Source organism: Abramis brama (assembly GCF_963993115.1).
Source record: "Abramis brama genome assembly, chromosome: 9".
In the NCBI taxonomy this organism is placed as follows: Eukaryota; Metazoa; Chordata; class Actinopteri; order Cypriniformes; family Leuciscidae; genus Abramis; species Abramis brama.
The window spans coordinates 9,244,958-9,264,294 of record NC_139971.1 but is presented as its reverse complement, the minus strand read 5'-3'; the positions used below and the strand labels follow the sequence as shown (position 1 = coordinate 9,264,294).

General features: G+C 38.1%; 2 protein-coding genes across 7 annotated transcripts in view; both read right to left on the bottom strand.

The window, feature by feature from the left end:
* Positions 1-13,314, bottom strand: part of akt2 (v-akt murine thymoma viral oncogene homolog 2) — a 33,285-nt gene extending 19,971 nt beyond the window's left edge. Inside the window, exons 1-2 of one of the 3 annotated variants that reach the window (XM_084124987.1) lie at positions 12,738-13,121; positions 1,106-1,158 (exon numbers count right to left, since the gene is read on the bottom strand). The gene's annotated coding sequence lies outside the window, so the exon portion shown is untranslated. Of the gene's footprint in view, positions 1-1,105; positions 1,159-12,737 lie in introns of all 3 variants that reach the window. The other 2 variants (XM_084124986.1, XM_084124985.1) reach the window with 2 other exon arrangements.
* Positions 13,315-15,776: 2,462 nt separating this feature from the next.
* vaspb (vasodilator stimulated phosphoprotein b) overlaps positions 15,777-19,337 on the bottom strand; it is a 49,994-nt gene continuing 46,433 nt past the window's right edge. For 2 of the 4 annotated variants that reach the window (XM_084123638.1, XM_084123639.1), the window contains 3 exons: positions 18,558-18,630; positions 16,995-17,052; positions 16,739-16,910 (listed from right to left, as the gene is read on the bottom strand). In XM_084123638.1, the coding sequence (XP_083979764.1) occupies positions 16,873-16,910; positions 16,995-17,052; positions 18,558-18,630 (169 nt within the window). In that variant the 3' untranslated portion in view covers positions 16,739-16,872. Of the gene's footprint in view, positions 16,911-16,994; positions 17,053-18,557; positions 18,631-19,337 lie in introns of all 4 variants that reach the window. The other 2 variants (XM_084123640.1, XM_084123642.1) reach the window with 2 other exon arrangements.

The following is a 19,337-nucleotide window of genomic DNA, read 5'->3' as shown; positions in this document are numbered from 1 at the left end:
TGTTTCTTATGATAACTGAGATAATGCTGCTAAATTTATAGTTTTTTTTTACCTTGAATGTCATTGCTCTAATTTATTTTTTATATTTTGATATTTCATATTTTGTTCAAATGTTTAATAAATCTGCTGTTCATATGTTCATTTATTAGTGTGTTATATGATTAGAATGTTGTCCCGGTTTTAAAATAAAGCACAGCAATGATATTTGAGAGTGTTTCTCCCTTTTCAGGAAAAGTATCGAAAAAGTATCGAAATCGCAATACTTGACTTGGTATCGGTATCGAAACAATAATTTTGGTATCGTGACAACACTACATAGACCCTCTCCTCAAAGAAATCAGTACAGAAGTGGTTGAAAGTGAACAAAAGAGATGAATTTAAAAGCCAGGTGTAAACGAGTCTACCTCGTCCACTTGTGATCCGATCGACCAAAACGCATCTTAACACCAGATGTAAACAGGGCCTAAGGGTGAGAGACTTTCTTTCGTAACGGGGGGGTAAAAACAACATTTTTTTGTTGTTTCTTTGACTACACACTCCGCGACCAACTCAAAACGGTCTTGCGACCAACTTTCAGGATCACGACCCACCAGTTGAAAAACACTAGCACATAAATGAAAGATTTTACACAAATGGTCACCTGACTACAGCTACAGGAATGCCACCTGTTCAGAAATGTTTGTAATGTAAACTTGACAAATGCTGCATTCAGCACTCTGTAACAGATAAGACTCCATCTCTAAGGATTTCATATTTAACAGAAGAGGAACAGCTGAATTCATCTTACTGAATAAAACAGCGTCCTGTACACCATCCAATATCGAACTCTAACTGGGGGTAGGAGAAGAGGAATGATCAAAAGAGGTGAGTGCAAGACTTTCTATGGAAACTTTCATTGGTATTATAAACTGCATTAATGAATCTAAAGTGCCAAGTCATCATTATTCACATAAAAGTGTCTTTACATGTGGGATAAAGTGCTGATCAAGGATCAGGGTCAGATCCTGATGGATAATCAGTTTTTTGTCTTGCACATCTTGAAGATGATTTTATGAAGGCTATGGGTTTACAGCGAATCACCACCCTTTATTATAAAAGTGCTTACAGTGAATAATGCAATATTCACCTCACGTCGGTCCTGAACTCTGTCACTGAGTCCTAAAAAGAAAGAGCAATTCAGTTCAAAAAGATGAGATGGATACTTTCATTTGTTTTTAGACTTTGCAAGAGGTCCAATTCTTTGAATGAATAATTTATTGTAGCCAATAGCTATAATGAAATCAAAATATGAGAATTTATGATGATATAAAATTACATTCATTTAAATAAATATATTATGCTTATGCTGATGGTAATTATATGTATACAGCATTTGTTCTAAAAACCTTTCATCTAAATTCACTCGCATGTGATTAAACTGACAAGAGTTACAAAAAGGTTACAACTTAAGGTTACAAAAGTTACAATTTACAAATGTGTTTAATTTACGCTTGGGATGAAAGTGCAAAATAATCATGAAACCTGCATTCCCTGTTCTTATTTGCAAGGCTTTTACTCTGATAAAATATGTATAATGCAAATGCTGTGATTTTTAAATCACAATACGTGTGAAGAGAAAAACACCGACATGGGACAAGGATGAGCCTCATTTACCACAAAGTGTTTTTAAACCATTTCTGACGGGAAATGCGACAGTGCTATTCTATCACTATGGAGATGCCAATTAGACTGCAGTGAAGCCAGTCTGATCCACAGGTGAACACGCCACTCTGTACACCGAACAAGACAAGACACCTGCTGTTTTCAGAATCAACATCAGAAAGAACACGCTTTGTTCTGCATAAAGCCATGCTCAAAATGACAATTTGGGAGAAGAATTGTTCATCCACATGAAAAAAATTTAATTGTCACTTGTACATGCAGAAGTTGACGGTATTGTGGATGGTTGCCAAGGCATTGCTGGTAATTCTTTTTAAACTTCACAACACAGATTTGGCAATGATTAAAAACTACTGATAAGATCTTTAGTGTGTTTAATTTATTCATTATTAATATTAGGGATGCACCAATATACCACTTTATCTAGAACTAGGCCGATACCAATACTTTCATTTTTGGTACTCGCCGATACCTGTATTTTTAAAATATATTAGAGAAACCAATAAAATATTGAATCATATTCATTGATTTAATTTGTTTCAGTAGGGCTGAGTATCGAGTTTGATACTTTTTAGGCATCAACCGAATTGCCTCGATACCATTGAGTATTAAAAAATGTCTTGTTGTTCTGTACCAAATTTTGATACCTAAGGGGTTAATCTCGTCAACGTCATTGAGCCAATAAGCATGCAGCATGATTGGCTGTGGCGAGGTATCAAGGAAAAACACTAGTTTATGCCGGTTAACCCAGAGACATAGCTTACAGGTGAGGCTGTAGTCTGTAAGCGTCCCAACCCCCATAGATGTAAAAAAATATGGAAAAGATCAAAAGTGTGGCTACATTTCACCAGGCTCAATGCCAACAGTGCGCAATGCAATATTTGCGACAAGATAATTGCTGCCAAGACTGGCAACACGACAAATCTGATGAAGCACTAGACAGTGCAGAGAAAAAAAATTAAGATCAGACAGTTGGAGCAGACAGATCAGTCAGAACTGGAGCGTGTCACAAACGAACCAAAACTCAGCGTAAAGGCTACTTGCCTCACAGACATGAGAAATAGGCATATAGAAAGCTTGAAATGTCTTTTAAATGAACCAATTCAAATCGAAAACAAAAACTCTATGGTTATGTAATCCAAACGAAAGGTGCATTTCTCGCTATAGGCGCGCGCGTTCACTAGTGCGGAGATGACGAGTCAGCAACGTCAACTTAATCTTTGCAGCCAACAGTAGTTTATTAATAAACAATTATTATCAAATATCATTACACCGTGTCCTAACCAGATGTGATGCGGTAAGATTCCAGCGACAAATAATTTGTCTGTCCACACTAGACGCGACCCGACTAAGAGTCAAAACCCACAACCAATCAGAACAGCGTTTGGGCGGAGTCTCAGGCAAGTGTACAGCATAATGTATGGAACCACTCGTTATACATAAAATCACACAACAGTTAAAGTTTTTACTTGCATATACGATGTAAATTTAGTTTTGACCTAAATGACGCATATGTGCCACTGCCGAGTGAACGATCATCAATCAAGAGTATGAAAAAAAAGTGAGCGCTCTCTTTCTTTTTACCATCAGTTAACGTTAGTAATATGTGCCTCGTTTTACATTCTTTGCTATTGACATATCCGACCGAACTACAAACTTCCCAGCAATGTCTGTGAAAAAGTGTGTTTGACAAGCATGCGTTTTGTTTATCAGTTTGCACACAGCAGCTATATAGGCGTAACTTTCTCATTTGTTTAACATTCTATTAATTCAATTAGGGATGTTAACAATTAATCGATGATCAATTAATTGTCGAAAATACATTTAATCGATAAAACTGATTGATCGTCGATTAGGCAGGTTCATGCTCCAGGAAGAGTGCGTCCACAACTTGTCACATTCTGAACAACACGTAACTTAGTTCAAATTCGCTTGTGATTTCACATCATTTTGTGTGCATTCATTTGGTGAAGACTAGAGCCCGACTGATTTATCGGCCGATATGAGCCTGTCGCAGATATATCGGTATCGGCGTTTACGACGCAGATATGTCGCCGATATGAAAATTTTTTTTTTACAGAACATAGTTCATTGAGCATTGTCCAGCAGAGCGCGCTCCATTGTTTGCTAATGGCGACCCAGGTTACTGTAGTGACACCAGCCAACCCTTTCACTTCAGTAAGGAGGTCTCTTCAGACACGGTGTAAGATGCGCACACATTAGCTTCCACTCCACTGACAAGGTATGAAACATGGCTAGCTAGCTAATGTAGAAAACGTTGCGAATAAAAGACGGGGACATTGTTTATTTACTTTATAGCATAGTGTCTCACTAACTAGGTGACAACGTAGCATTAAATCACCATTCAACAGACTCAAGCCACCACGGCACTGGTAACTAGCAACTTACCTTTAAGACTCCGCTCTTGCTACTGCCTGAAAAAGACACCGGACGTGAGCGGCGCGATTCGACAAAAGAGAGCTTAACCCATAATAATCAGTGAAGTTGTCTACACGTGATGTGGTGCAACGCAAGCGACAAATCTCTGACAGTAAACTGATGCCTCATTCTGCTTTGTAACGGGGGCGCTTATACCAGAGTCCAGGGTAAACAGCTGTTGCGACGCGAGAGACAACGGCCGCGTCCGGTGTACACAGTGTGAGCCCATTCTGCATATAACGCTACGTTACAACAAAGCAATATTCCAATAATTTATATAATTATAACACTTTATATAGGGCCATTTTGCATAATGAGTAGTTTCACGTTTAGTACATTTTGCTGAATATTTTACTTAGGCCTATTTAAAATAGTATTTAAGTAAAAGTACTGTACATATGTAATTAAACACGTTTTCATTATGGTATTATTACTTTTACTTAGTAAAAAGATCCGAGTAGCCTACTTCCTCCACTGTTAGAGACTAGAGGAATTAGAGACTAATAATAAAAGATAACAAGGTTTTGCCAGTGACACTTTTGATATATTTATTGATACAAGTTATTTTTTATATAACGTGACTAAATAAAAAGACAAAGTCACTAGTGAAGATTATGTAACAGTATTTAGAAGTATCTCACAAAATTGAGTACACACCTCACATTTCAGCAAACCTTTTAGGAAATCTTAAGGGACAATACTATAGAAATGAAACGAATAGATTTTAGAGTAGTCAATGTGCTGCTTGTATAGCAGTATATATTTACTGTCTTCTGAAAATAACTCAACATACAGCCATTATTGTCAAAATAGCTGGTGAGTACACCCTAAGTGAACATGTCAAAACTGTGTCCAAAGTGTCAATATTTTGTGTGAGCACCATTGTTATCTAGAAATGCCTTAATCCTCCTAGGCATGTAATTCACCAGAGCTGCACAGGTTGTTGCTGGGATCCTCTTCCACTCCTCCATAATGACATCATGGAGCTGCTAGATGTTAGACACATGGCGCTCAATAGGGTTCAGGTCTGGAGACATTCTTGGCCACTCCATCACCTTCACCTTCAGCTTCCTCAGCAAGGCAGTTGTCATCTTGGCAGTGTGTTTGGGGTCATTATGCCATTCGGCCCAGTTTCTGAAGGGAGGGCATCATGTTCTGCTTCAGAATGTCGCAGTACATGTTGGAATCCATGTTTCCTTAAATGAAGCGCAGCTCCCCGGTACCATGCAGTCCCAGACCATGATGCTACCATCACAATGCTTGACTGTAGGCAAGGCACAATTCTCTTGGTAGTCCTTACCAGGGTGCCGCCACACATGCTGGACACCATCTGAGCCAAACAAGTTTATCTTAGTATCATCAGACCACAGGACATGGATCCAGTAATTCATACTCTTGGACAGTTTGCGGGCTTTCTTGTGAGCCAGCTTCAGAAGAGGCTTCCTTCTGGGACGATGGCCATGCAAACCGACTTGTTGCAGTGTGCGGCTTATGGTCTGAGCACTGACAAGCTGACCTTCCGCTTCTGCGACCTCTAAAGCAATGCTGGCAGCACTCATGCATCTGTTTTCTGAAGCCAGCTTCTGCATCTGACGCACAGCACGAGGACTCAACTTCTTCGACTGACCCTCGCGAGGCCTGTTCCGAGAGGAACCGGTCTTGGAAAATCGCCGTATGACCCTGGCCTGTACTGTAACTCAGTTTCAGGGTGTTACCAATCTTCTTATATCCTATAGTGCAACTTTGTGGAGAGTAACAATTCTAATTCTCAAATCCTTAGAGAGTTCTTTGCCATGAAGTGCCATATTGAACATCCAGTGGTTGTACTCAAAGCACAAATTTTAACTACTCTAAATCAAGATTCACAAATTTGTATCGTCCTGTCAAGCAGACAAAAACATGAAAATGATGAATAGGACATGGCTTTGCATTGGTTAAACGACGTACAGCTATTATCACTTAGGGTGTACTCACTTTTGTTGCCAGCTATTCTGACAATAATGGCTGTATGTTGAGTTATTTTCAGAGGACAGTAAATATATACTGCTATACAAGCAGCACATTGACTCCTCTAAAATATATCCAAGTTTCATTTCTATAGTATTGTCCCTTGAGAAGATACTGAAATGTTTGCTGAAATGTGAGGGGTGTACTCACTTTCGTGAGATACTGTAGAATAGAACATGCAATGCAAACTAGTTTGGTTACAGCTCAGATGTATCACTCTCATTCTATCATTCACCCTGCCTCCATTACATATCTTTGTCACACAAGTGTTTGATCTCCACGTTTGGAGAATTTGTTAAAATTTGTTAATATATATTATATTCTGTTTATGTATACTGTATTCTATATACAGTACCAGTCAAAAGTTTGTACACACGAATGGGAAAGTGTGTCCTAACTTTTGACTGGTACTGTTCTATAATATGCACATAAATAATATTGCTACTGTATTATAATACACACATAGATAATATCTGGCTTTTTTACTCCCTAATATCGGTATTGGCCCCAAAAATCCCTATCGGTCGGGCTCTAGTGAAGACTGTGGTGTTTTGAGCAGCATTTGCACACCCTGTCATGCTGTTGGCTATATGCCACTGCAGTAGACGAATATTGCAGTATTTAGGCTAACGATTAATCAATCGTTAATTTAGCCTAAACAATGATCGATAATGGGAATTTGTGTAAATTGACATCCCTAATTCAAGGGAAGGCTTCGTTCAGAAGGCTGAATTATTCAGTAATAAAAACATGACTGTGTTGCTGTGAGATGTGCTATAGTTCTGTTGTGATCTTTGTTCGGTACAATTTTTTGCTGCTGAAATAGAACAAAAACAGTCAATATTGCATCTAAAATGTAAGTGACTTCATATTAACTACCTGTTTATTAAGCTGTTGTGTGACATCAGTCTCACATTTTCAGTCATGATTCAGGAATTGGTATTCAGGAAAACAGCACTCTTGGTGGTGTGATGTTGCTCACTGTAACTTAGGGTTGTGCCGATACATGACAGTATCGTATATCGACGATAGTCAGAGATGTCGCTGATGACAGATGCCTTTGACGATAATTGGCTCGTTTAATATTAGGAACTACAATTAATTTGCCTTGCCTAAATTCATAACATCATCACCACATAGCCGAACACTTGCAACATCACCGATACACGCGTATGAGGACTCCTCTAAGAAAAAGTTTTTAAAACAGACTAAAAAACTACATCCCACATCAAAATGTAATTGCAAGGTGATCCATTCACAAATTGCCAAGAGTGCTTGTTTTAACAGATGCATCATTCTTATACAGATCCAAGATGAAAACGGCATCGTTGTTCGTCAGTATTTTGTTTCCATAGCACATTAACAAAACATTTAATGACACTGATAACACTAAAAACAATACAATTACAAAATATTAATAATAATAATAATACTAAAATGATACTGGCCTAATAACAGTCTTTAGTTCACGAACACAGCACAACATCTGTGAAAATCAAAATCAGCTTCAAACACTTGTTTAACAAGAAATATTCTTCTAATTTTTTCACTGTCATTAATGTAGGTCCACAAGAGATATATTAAGCCAGTAAATTAAAGGGATACTTCACCTCTGGAAAGATGAATGTGTATTTAAAATAGGTCATTTATGTAGAAGAAATGTGAAGAAATTTTTTAATTTGGAGCTTTCTAGACTGAGAAAAGCCAGAAAATTTATTTTTGGCTTATGTGGATGAAAGACAACAACTCCCAGAATGCACTTGCTTCGCTGCCCTAGGAGGCCACTCCCAAGCCACGCCTACCGGTTAGAGAGCGCAGTTGAAAACAACAAGAAGGTTAGGCTACTAACTTAGTGAGTCTCCGTGACGAGTTTGCCCTGGATTTCGAGATCGCCCAAAATGTCCGGGAATTCGGCTTTTGCGTTCTACAGTCGCCATTCATTATGTTTACTGTGGCGAGCAGGACGAGGCTGACGGCCGCGGGAGAACAGCGCTAGGCCGGTGGCGTCATTACTGAGACGCGCCGGTCTCATATCTCTCACGGAAGAGCGGGAATTTTCTTAGCAATGGTAAAACGCACATCAACCGATCACTTGTTTAGCGTTCATGTAAACACTACATTCAGATTCACCGATCGGAATGAATTCAGTTAGATTGAAACAAAAGGTATGCATGTAAACAATGAATGGCGACCGCAGAAAGCAAAAGCCGAATCCCGGACATTTTGAACGATCTCGCCCGCCGGACAAGTCCAGGAAAAGGAGGATGGTAACCCCTACAACTCAGCTTTCTCCTACTACTCAGCTTTCTCCTACTAAGTTACTCAGCTTTCTCCACAGAACAAGAGCCTGCTAGCTTAGCTTCCAGGCTGACACTGTGTACATTCTGTGAGTGAGATCCCACCCTCTATGGGCGGGTTGAAAACATGCGGAACAGCTCCTTCTACTGGCTGTAGTCTTTAGCCTCTGGCCAGAAAATCCTCCGATGACGCAAAATGACGATTTTTGCGTCATCTGAGCATTTTTTCCAGACAAAAAATACATAAAATCTCTCCTCTCAGGGGGATATGAGGGTGGAAAGCATGGTAATTCGAAAATACTACAGGTTTTCTACTAATACAAAGCTTAATGCTAAATCCTGAAGTATCCCTTTAAGATAGTTGCTATACATCCATCATCGTCTCTGAATGAATGCGGCGTTAATGCAGCAACAGATGCGGAAAGCTCAGTCCGTTTCTGCTTTCACTTTCAGGGAATGAGTGCGTTTACATGCACGTTCTTAACCCGAACACTGAATAAACTGACAATGCATGTGGTCATGTAAACGCATTAACCCATTTTCCTTTATCGGAGTCAAGTCAAAAGTTTAAATATAAACTGATCGACTCAGCTAGATTTTTGCCCCTTACTCTGATTTCTCCTGGCATTTAAAACACATAACCCGCGTTCTTTGGGCTTATTGAAGTGCACATATAATATGAAGTGTATTCAGACAGAGAGAGCACTCGTAGGAGTTCATAGGCCTATATCGCAAACTCCTACTCTTTCTTGACCCAAGAAATTATTAAAACGTGTTCTCACCTCGTGCAGAAGTAGCCTACAGTTAAAATGCTGCATCTGTAAAGGCATGAGAGGATAATGTGTTCGTAAATTTCCCGCTGATGAAATACTCGGAGTCAGATACAAAAATTAATAGGATCTTTTTTTACCTCACTATACCGGGAAATAACCTGATATAGCCTATTAATAAACACTCCACCTTTGCTAGCAAAACAGAAAAAGATTCTCATATATAAAACTAAGTGATAAAACAAGCAAATTGAGTAAATAAGCAAGTTAATAATCAAATAAGTAGGCTAAGCCCCACCCCCCCTCACGATAATATCATGTATCGCCAATTTCACAGGCTGACGATAGGACAATATGAAAATGGAGCATATCGCCCAACACTACTGTAACTCCATATTTTGTCCGGTTGGGCAAATAAAATTATCTTTCACTTGCCCCTCCAAAAAATTTGTCCCGGACAACCATTAATAGCGACTCACGAGTCCTACTATATACCAATTTAATGGTTGCTGCCATAAAATTCAATCTTGAACCACTAGATGCCCCATGTTAGATTTGATTGACATAGATTAGAACATGATTCACAAGACCTCTTTTTTATGTTCCGTGGAAGAAAGTCATACAGGTATCATTATGGGGTAAACGATTACATTATTTTTTAACATTGTCCTTCAATCTGTTTTTGACCATAATATTATAATAATTATTGTAGTATCTGTCAGAATGTTAATATTGGTGCATCCTTTGTGTAAAAAACAAAACAAAAACAAACATGCACCAAGGTATTAGATCAATCTACTTAACCGTGTTTGCATGTCTCTGTTTAAGAGTCAACAGAAACTGAAACCAAATGGGTAGAACAATTATTCTTTTTGCATACAAAATCAGAGACGTTACACATTCAGATCAAGCCTCCAACATGCTCCTGTTGCGTTGTTTTCACAGTCTAATGAGTCTGCACAAATTGCGTAAAATGACACGCTTTTTTTGCCGTTTACAGCACTAACTAAAAACAAATATTTAGATTTCACGTGGCGTTTTCGCTCATAACTTCATGAAACATGTATGTGCCACACGTAGAATGGCACATCATTATTTACAGCAGATTCTCACAATTAAAAAGTGATGTAAACATACTTGGCTAAAAACATGTCTCTCATCTTTCCGGGATGCAATGTGTTATCCAATGTTCCCAGAACCGTCCATGCTTGTTTTCCAACATGGAATAACACAAAAAAGGGTATAATTTTAAAGCTTAGAAGAAACTCAGCTTTTTGATGCATCTAACCATTTTTATCCACTCTTAACGAGTGCTGAGTAATCCCTCTAAACCGGAGTGTACCGCCTCCGGGTGCCACCTAGCAACGAAAAAATAATAATCATATTTTTCAAAAAAACTGCCTTGATGAACACAAAATAGGTGTCATTTCATTTGAAAGCTTAAAGTCTGAACTTTACAATGCATGTAGCCAATTCCATTACCTCCTAAGTAGTGCTGAATTATTTGCTGATAAATAGGGGTGGGAAAAATCATAATTTATGAATGACTTTTTTTTTACTGTGTACTACAATGTGTCAAAACCTCACAGATTCCTCCCTGAGTTATTGCATGTCGAATAAGAAAAATATGTAAAATTATAATAAAAATTGTAGCCTATATATTTTTTGTCTTTTATCAGCAGTTTCTCAGCATGAGAATGTCCAAATGTAATGTCAATTATATTTTCTAAAAATAAAAAATAAAATAAAAACTCCCTGCTTTAGTTTTGGAGTTATGAGTCTTTACTTTTGTGTGTGTCACTCAGACAAAACAACTCTAAAAAATAAAGTAAAAATAAAGTAAAAATGTGTAAGATAAAAAGAGGTATTGACAAAGAATCAATCTTGAATGGTATTAATGAACAAATTAACTCTAGATATATTATAATATGCAACAAAAAAAAATTATATATATATATATATATATATATATATATATATATAAAATAAAGTCTAATATTTTATTAAATTTGATAAGCAAAACTCTCTCTCTCTCTCTCTCTATATATATATATATAAAAATGTTTACCAGTTTTACCAGAAAATATATATATATATTTTTTGCAATGTGGTCAAAAGTCCAAAAAGCCCATCTCTGAGTCGCTTTAATTTTTGGTGTCTTGATATGGCTCCTATAATGCAAGTCTGTGGGATTTTCTTTAAGTTTATCTACAGCTGATCACAGAGAAAACAACTCTCCAGTCCTCAGCAAGACACATATTTAGAGGGATCATTCATGTCTGTAGCGCACGCGGAGAAGGACAAAATGTATGCTACGGTTTAACGTTTAGTGTAAGGTGTTTGTTCAGACCTCTAACCCAATATAAACAGAAGTAACTGAAAGCTGTTTTTCTGCTTTTTCTATCATATGTTGTTGTGAGGCGAGTAAGACCAGTCTGTGCCAGAGGAGTTTCCTGGCATAGCAGTGCCTCTGGCACAGATCTGGCATGCTGTCCTATCACCATGGGCACAACACTGGATTATCCCTGCAAAATAAAATCCCCACCTTGTGACGCCCCTGCTAGTCCATTACACAACTGCTTAACACATGCACTGGCATTAAAAACACACTGACTGTCTCTATCGCTGGCATATACGTGCCGTGCATCTAGTGTGCGTGTATATCAGTTGGTCAGTGGTCTGACTGTTCCTCTTTTTCAACAACTCTCTCGCGCATACGCACTTTGAAGTCCACAAGAGAAAGACAAACAAGAGCTGTGACCATTTCAACAAACTAATGATTACACATTTTCTGTGACGAGTGGAATAATTCCAGACTGAGAAGTCCTAAAACTGACCAGTCCTAAAACTGACCCCTCTCAACCCCAATAACCTCCAGGCCTCATTTACACTCGCGCACTAAACTGGTAGATGCATTATTTCATATGTGTCAAACATCTGACCACTTTAAATTTAAAGTTTAAATGTTGTACACACGCAAACAGAATTGAACTGAACTCCACGTGGAACAGCATGGCAGCTCTATTAATAAAACCAAAGGCAAAGTGGCATAAATCTGATCGATAATCTAGCATGTACAGTGAGTTCGCCCTATAGATTCACATCCATCTGTACAACGTGTAAAGGGCCTGATCTATAATATACTCTTAGTTTACACTAATTTAGCTATTCTTTTTTATTTAACGTTACCTAACGTTAATATAATGAGATTTTCGTCAAGACACATTAATGCACTTACAAGAAGATAACATGCAAAGACGCCGCGAGAGAGAGAGAGAGAGATAAGCATACGCGCCAAATGGGTTTAAATGGTTCTATAAGCGTTCTTTTATTTATTAAACTGATGTGTAAAGGGAAACGGAGAACAAACGTGTGTTATGACGGGAGATGATGTTTATCTACCCAGTAAGCATAAGAAACACATATTCGTAAAGAGATTATGTCTGGTAATGGATCCCAATGGTCAACGGAACATAACATTTAAGTGCAATTTAAATATAGAGACTCGGGCTAGGCTAAACATCACGCTAGCCATCAATCATCGATGCACGCTTTAGTCCCTTACCTCCACTTTTATTCTCCTGCGTTGTGTTGGTCAACCGAACTGTAAAAATCCTCACAAGCCCATGTAAGTGGAGCGAAACGAGGGTATTTCAAGACGTGAAGTGTGTATTTATTCCTCTCGCGAGCTGCTGTGTATTGAGCTCTGCCAATGACCACTCAGCTGCCCCAAAAATAACAACACCCAACCGCCCGATTATCCTCACAAACCGCCCCTCAGTGGCCCAAAGCTCGAGCCCGGTCGCCCAAACTCATCCCACAGCGCTTATCTGACGCGTTTAAGGCTTTTAAAACCTCGTCGTGCCCGTCCTTTGTAGGTCTGTGTGTGATGTTACGGCGTTGGTAGTGGTGGTGGTGGTATCGCGATTAGGCCTCCGTCTAGCGACTCAACGGGAGCACAAACAGGAAATGACCTCAGCGCACGCTCGGCGCGACGTCACATGCAACGTCCGAAATTTGAAAAGGTTCGCTTTTTGTGTTGCCGTCAGTCAGTAATATACTAATATCGAGGGTGTGATTTTAGAGCGAAATCATAAATGTCCGGATTGTTTCATCGATTACTATTTCATCACACATTTACCCTGAATGCGCCCTGTTACCCTGCTGCTTATGTGTCACACGGTTCCTCTGCGATATTCATTTTTCAAAGTTAAAGCCTTGAGGTTAAGAGAGAATAATATTGTAACGTTACTCCAGTATAAGTATGGTTTCATATAGCCTGATTATAAGGATTTGTAGCTAATTTTATAAAAAATAAATCAAAAAGCACTATGGTAGGCTACTACCATTTTGTTGCTATTTTTGAAGTGCATTGGAGGATCAAACAATTACCATGGTACTGAATATGGTAATAATTAGATAATATGGTATTATCAGATACCATTATTGTTCCATGGTAGCCTACCACCTACATAAATAAATTCTGATGAAACCTGTGAAAAAATTGGTCACTGGTATTTGCTGCATCACAATAGAATAGAATAGAATAGAATAGAATAAAGTTCTGGTCCTCGTTTTTTCTACAAGTTACAGATGGCGACAAGTAACTGTCTTTATGAGTGAGTCTTTTAATGATTCACTCAACCAACCGTTTGTTGAGAACTATAACAATAATGTTCATAAAATGTTCAACACATGGTTACGGCCCCATAGTAGGAAAAAGTAGTACAGAAATAGATAGTATTCATAAATTAGTAGGTGAAAAGTACCCAAATTAACTACTACTTCCGCCAGTATTCTGAAGCATGCATCTGGTGGACAATTTACTATCCCATGAGGCCAAGGGAGAGGAGTTGTAAATGGCAGTAAAGCAACACACCTGATGTTAGTATGATAATGACAACATGACGAATGTAGTCTGGATTTCATTCATACTACAGACATAATAGAGCATTCTTTTAAGTCACCATGAAATCAAAAATGACAATTCATTGTTGTTTTATATAATTAATGTGCCCTTGTAATCTTTAATCAAAATAACTTCCCCTCCCTCTTGCAGTGACATCATTTCTCTGATGATGTGTTCACTAGCGTGATGGCGGGACAACCTGTCATCAACCTGCGAGATCACAGCAGCAAACGACAACGATCCAATCAATTCCCAATGGGAAGTTAGGGCGATTCTAAAGGGCCCACGCACTTTTGGGGCCCCCAGAGATCGATTTTAGTAATGGGCCATTGTGCAGTAGGGGGCCCAACCTCATATTCTTTCATAGGGCCCAAAATTGCTAGTGGCGCCCCAACTCATGTAGGGCGGGACTTGATCTCGTCCTCAGGAATTGATTGGATCATAGGAAGTTGGGCGTTGCTAACTAAATGGAGGCAGATCGTTGAAAAAGCTGCCCACTGCAGAGCCATGGGTGAAGCGTGAAGTCCAGCTCCCCCTCTCTGGATGTAATTTGGGTGTAATAGGTGGAGCTAGAAGATCCAACCACCCTACCCATAACTATATCCCTCCACCCATTAGATCCACTGAGGTGGAGCTGGACGTCACGTGGCTCTGCAGTGAGCACCACTTGGATCTGAATGCCAGTTTGCAGTCAGTTGAGGAGGATATTTAGTCCCACCCTCTGCCGAGAGATACATCAGAGAACAGATGTCGAGGGGAAGGGGTGGTTAACGTTTTTGATTACAGATTACAAGAGCATATGAATAAAATAAAAAAAATAATGATGTGCACAGATAAATAATTTTAAAACACTGCAACATCCTGTACAAAAAAAAAGAAAAAGATTTGTCCTTTTTGATTTCATGGTGACTTTAATTCGATCTGCTGTGTCTTTGTTTCACAAGTATGTTTGAATGATCATATTCATGTAACATGATATATGTTCATGGTTCTTTTTAATGACCTTATTTATTTCCATATGACGGGGCCAGTGGAAATTGGAAAACATGCGTGACAAAGAAAACAATTTCTAAAGAACAGATATTATCTGCAGAATTGTAACATTTGTGCATTGTTATTGCGCTCAGTTTGGCCTGTTGTTGAGGTTATTCTAATCCTCTATTCTAAAAATCAAATGTGTTTATCAGGGCTGGCTTCTAAAAGCAGAGTGAGATAGCAGTTGTTGACAACTCTGCTTGGGTCCATTCATAACAGGAAACAACAGCTCATTATCCTTCTGCTGTTGCTCTCTTAGCCACGGCTAAATAAACATTTATATAGTCAAAGAAATCGTTTCCTGGATTTCATAACAGCTTGTTTTTATTATGTCCAGTACGTGTGATGACAATACGTGGGCTGCAAATATGTTTCCTTAACTCAAGAGTAAGGTTTACTCCTGTCATATGTAGGCTACTATATATTATTGCGTTGAAACCTATTTAAGAGCTGATTTCAGGTTTCACTTCAATGTTTCCCATCCTATAGGTTAACCTGTATTATCATATCCATTTTTGTATCTGAAACACCCCTAACAATTGAATCAACCGAGAAAATGAATAAGCTAAATATGTTCTGTGACGAGGCTAAATAATAGATTCAAATCATTTTTCTTGTGATATGGGTATATGGTGGTAATAAAAACGAGGCAGACACAAGTGCAGTAGAAGAAGCATCTGTATTTGACTATAAAGACATCTAATCCAGTGTCTCTACGCAATTTTCTTTATATATTTCAGTGTAAAAAGCCTATATTCTATAGAAAAAGAAACAAAAAAGAAAACGGAAAACCGAAAATTACAATCTCTGAAAAAGAAAACATTATAAATCACAACAAGTCCCCATTCACCAATTATTTCAATTAAAATAGAAACATTATCAAGTTTTCTATCATCTTCCCTCAAAACAAATATATATACCTTATATATATATATATATTTATATTTATATGTATTTTCCAAGGCAGTTTGGCATGGCCAACAGACAAAAATGATCATGGCCATAGTATTTCATATCGCAACACAAAGTTTAAAAACATTTCAAATGAGGGCTGAAGTTATGAAAACAGTTGTTTCGCACCAACGGATAGTGGCGGTCAGGTGACCACGTTCAAGATGGCACCGATAAACGGAGGCAAGTGCAGCCATACACGCAAACATGCAACCACACACACAAAACATGACGCTCAGAGCCTCAAATGAATGTGTTAAATATGCTATTGTTTTCCCTATACATAAAAAGAGGTCCTAAATCAGGCCTGACATGAAAATCTCCCAGCTGAAAGCCCAAGAGTGGAACCTGACATGGTGGTCCGGTCACGTGTGGTAGATAGTGTGCGTACTGCAGGTCTTTTTCTCCAAGATCCGTCTCGTTTTTGCCTCCTTAGTGCTGCATCATAACTTATATGTATATGGCCATTACAGTCACTGGGATAAGTGATATGCTTTATTCCCTGAATACAATAGCCTTAGGCAAGTTTTACGGTGAGCATTTATGTATAACAGGAATCAAGTGTGAGGGTGACGATGTGTACGGTATGTAAATCATTAAGTGGAAAACTAAATACGTAAAACTATATGTGGAGAGAAAAGAAATGGATGAATGTGAAAGAAAACAATGGCAGGTAAAGGTACAACAAAGCTCATCTTGGGTTGAATTGTAATGATTTAGGGTTAAGTCCCTTGGTGATTAGGTGTGCGTGTGTATCCCTGGGTTCTCAGGACCGAGCGAGCCCTTCCCATCCGTTTCTGTGGGACTATGTAGATCCTCGTTTCTGTAACTCCTGAATAAAGGCTGAGAAAGAACAGATGTTATAATACAAAAATAATCTTCATTTTAAACACAGCAGGGACAGGGAAGGGAAAAACTTGTTCTCACCTCCGATGATTTCATTCTTAACCTTCTGAAGCTCTTTTCTCACCTCCTCTAGCAGTTCCTAAAGAATCAGATAGACACATATAAACACATCCATGGTAACATCAAGGTTATAGGATTGTCGAAATACAAAACTTTCAGTGGTCAATATCATGGAATGTGATATTAAAATATGATGTGCACAGATAAATAATTTATAATTTCATGGTGACTTTAACAAATGTATTACCAGTAACTACCGGTAATACCAGTCAATATTCACTTATTTAAATAAACAATTTTTTATTTTTTTTATTTAAATAAATAGTTAATTGAGTTGTTTTTTTTTTTTTATCAAGTAAACCACCCGACAGCTTTTGGTTACCGAATGAATTTGAGTTCATTCGGACTCCTTTCACCCTGCATTGTTTCCCAGCACAATCAGTGGAAGACGTCACCGCCACCAGACTGCTCTCTCAACCACGTGGAACATAAATATCACTTCACCTAGTGGTTCTCAAACTTTTTTTCCTCACGTCCCCCAACCTCTACAACCGCTATTCACGCAATCTCTTCTCTGATGACACGTTTACTGGCGTGAGGGCGGGACATCCTGTCACTCGCACGGGATCACAGCAATAGCAAACCACAACCATCCAATCAATCCCAATAGATAAACTCAAATCGAGAAGCCGTTTCACTCAGACATGCATCACAAATAGGGAAGAAAAGATGATCGTAACTTCAGTTCCATGCCGACTTTAAGAGAAAAATCAAGAGCAAGATCAAACTTAATCATTTACGTTCTATGCATCCATTTTTTTATCCATTCATTGTATTAATTTAGTAGTTGGATTAGTTTATCTCACAAATCCTTCAGGACAAACTCCCAAAAATTTACAATATTTGTTTTTATTCAACAATTGATTGGTCTTTACGGTTAAGGTGAAATTCCTAAGCTGGTGCCTCAAGTTAAAAGGAGGATAAACTCATCCGACACTCACCTTAAGTGATGTGACCAAAATTCATAATTTAACATAATTAATTCAATTAACAATTCACTCAACATAGTTCTTAGTGTTTGATCAAAAACACAGTAAAAACAGTAATATTGTGAAATTTAAAATAACTTTTCTATTTAAATTAGGGTTGGGCGATATACGGCTATATATCTTGGCATTTTCTACTTTTTTCTATTTGGATAAAAAAAAATTGTCTTCATTTAAAAAAAAACCCAATGTTGTCCTACAAACAATGTTCATATTTAAGGCTATGGAAACAGATATAGTGTATTTAACTATGTAGGCTATGCTATATATTTTGTGTTAAAAGAGAAATAAATCAGAATTGCGAGATATAAACTCACAATTGAGAGTTATAAAGTCAGAATTGTGAGATATAAATAGGCAATTATTACTTTTTTTCCTTGCAATTGTGAGTCTATATCTCACAATGGAGAATTTTTTTGAATTGTGAGATAAAAAGTCGCAATTACCTTTTTTATTTTTTAATCAAGTCTCCATAAAACACTGGTATTTTTGACATTCCCGCATGGCTAGCTCTTCGTTTATTGACTTCAATTCTGACCTGTTTAATTCGTTCCATCTCTGACTCTCCTTCTCCACTGTCTTGCTCTGCTGATTGGTTAACAGGTTTCATCCTGAAAAGACAGAAAGACAAGTAATTAATAAAAGGAAATAGGTAAAAAGAGGAGGGAAAAGGAAAAATGGAAAGGAGAAAGCACCTATACGGCCTATACACCATCCCAAACGGCAATAGACCAGCTTAAAAGAAGTCCAAAATGACCAAAGTTATTTAGCGGAAAACCCCAACATCAAAGTCTCATTCACTTCCATGGCTTCAACTGGAACAACGTCACTGCCAAAAAACTGCTGTTCATAAAGGTCCGTGTAACGCTTCACAATTCAGTTTTCAGACCATACAATGCAAATGCAAAAATGCAAAATTGAAACCAGACATTAATTTTTCTTGTTTTTCCAGTACATCATCAATGGATATTTGCCTTTTTCTCCCCTTTTTCAATTTTACTTTTGCTAAATTGTGACTTCAGAAACAAACATTCGAATAAATGAAATCTAACCGATTTTCTATTTTTCCATTTTTCGTCTTGTAATATGCGCCGTAGGCGGTACCATTAGCATGGGGGTGTGGCCGTGGACTAACTTTACTATCATTTCATTGATGTAACTGCTTTATTTACACTGCATGCACGTTTGAGGAGAAGTTTAAAAGACGGAACACAGGACAACATTTTTCACCCGAAGTGCCATCATTATTATTATTCTGTGCTAAATTATAAGGCAGTCTCGGACCGACCATCGGGAGCAGCCGGGAAAAGTGAAATCC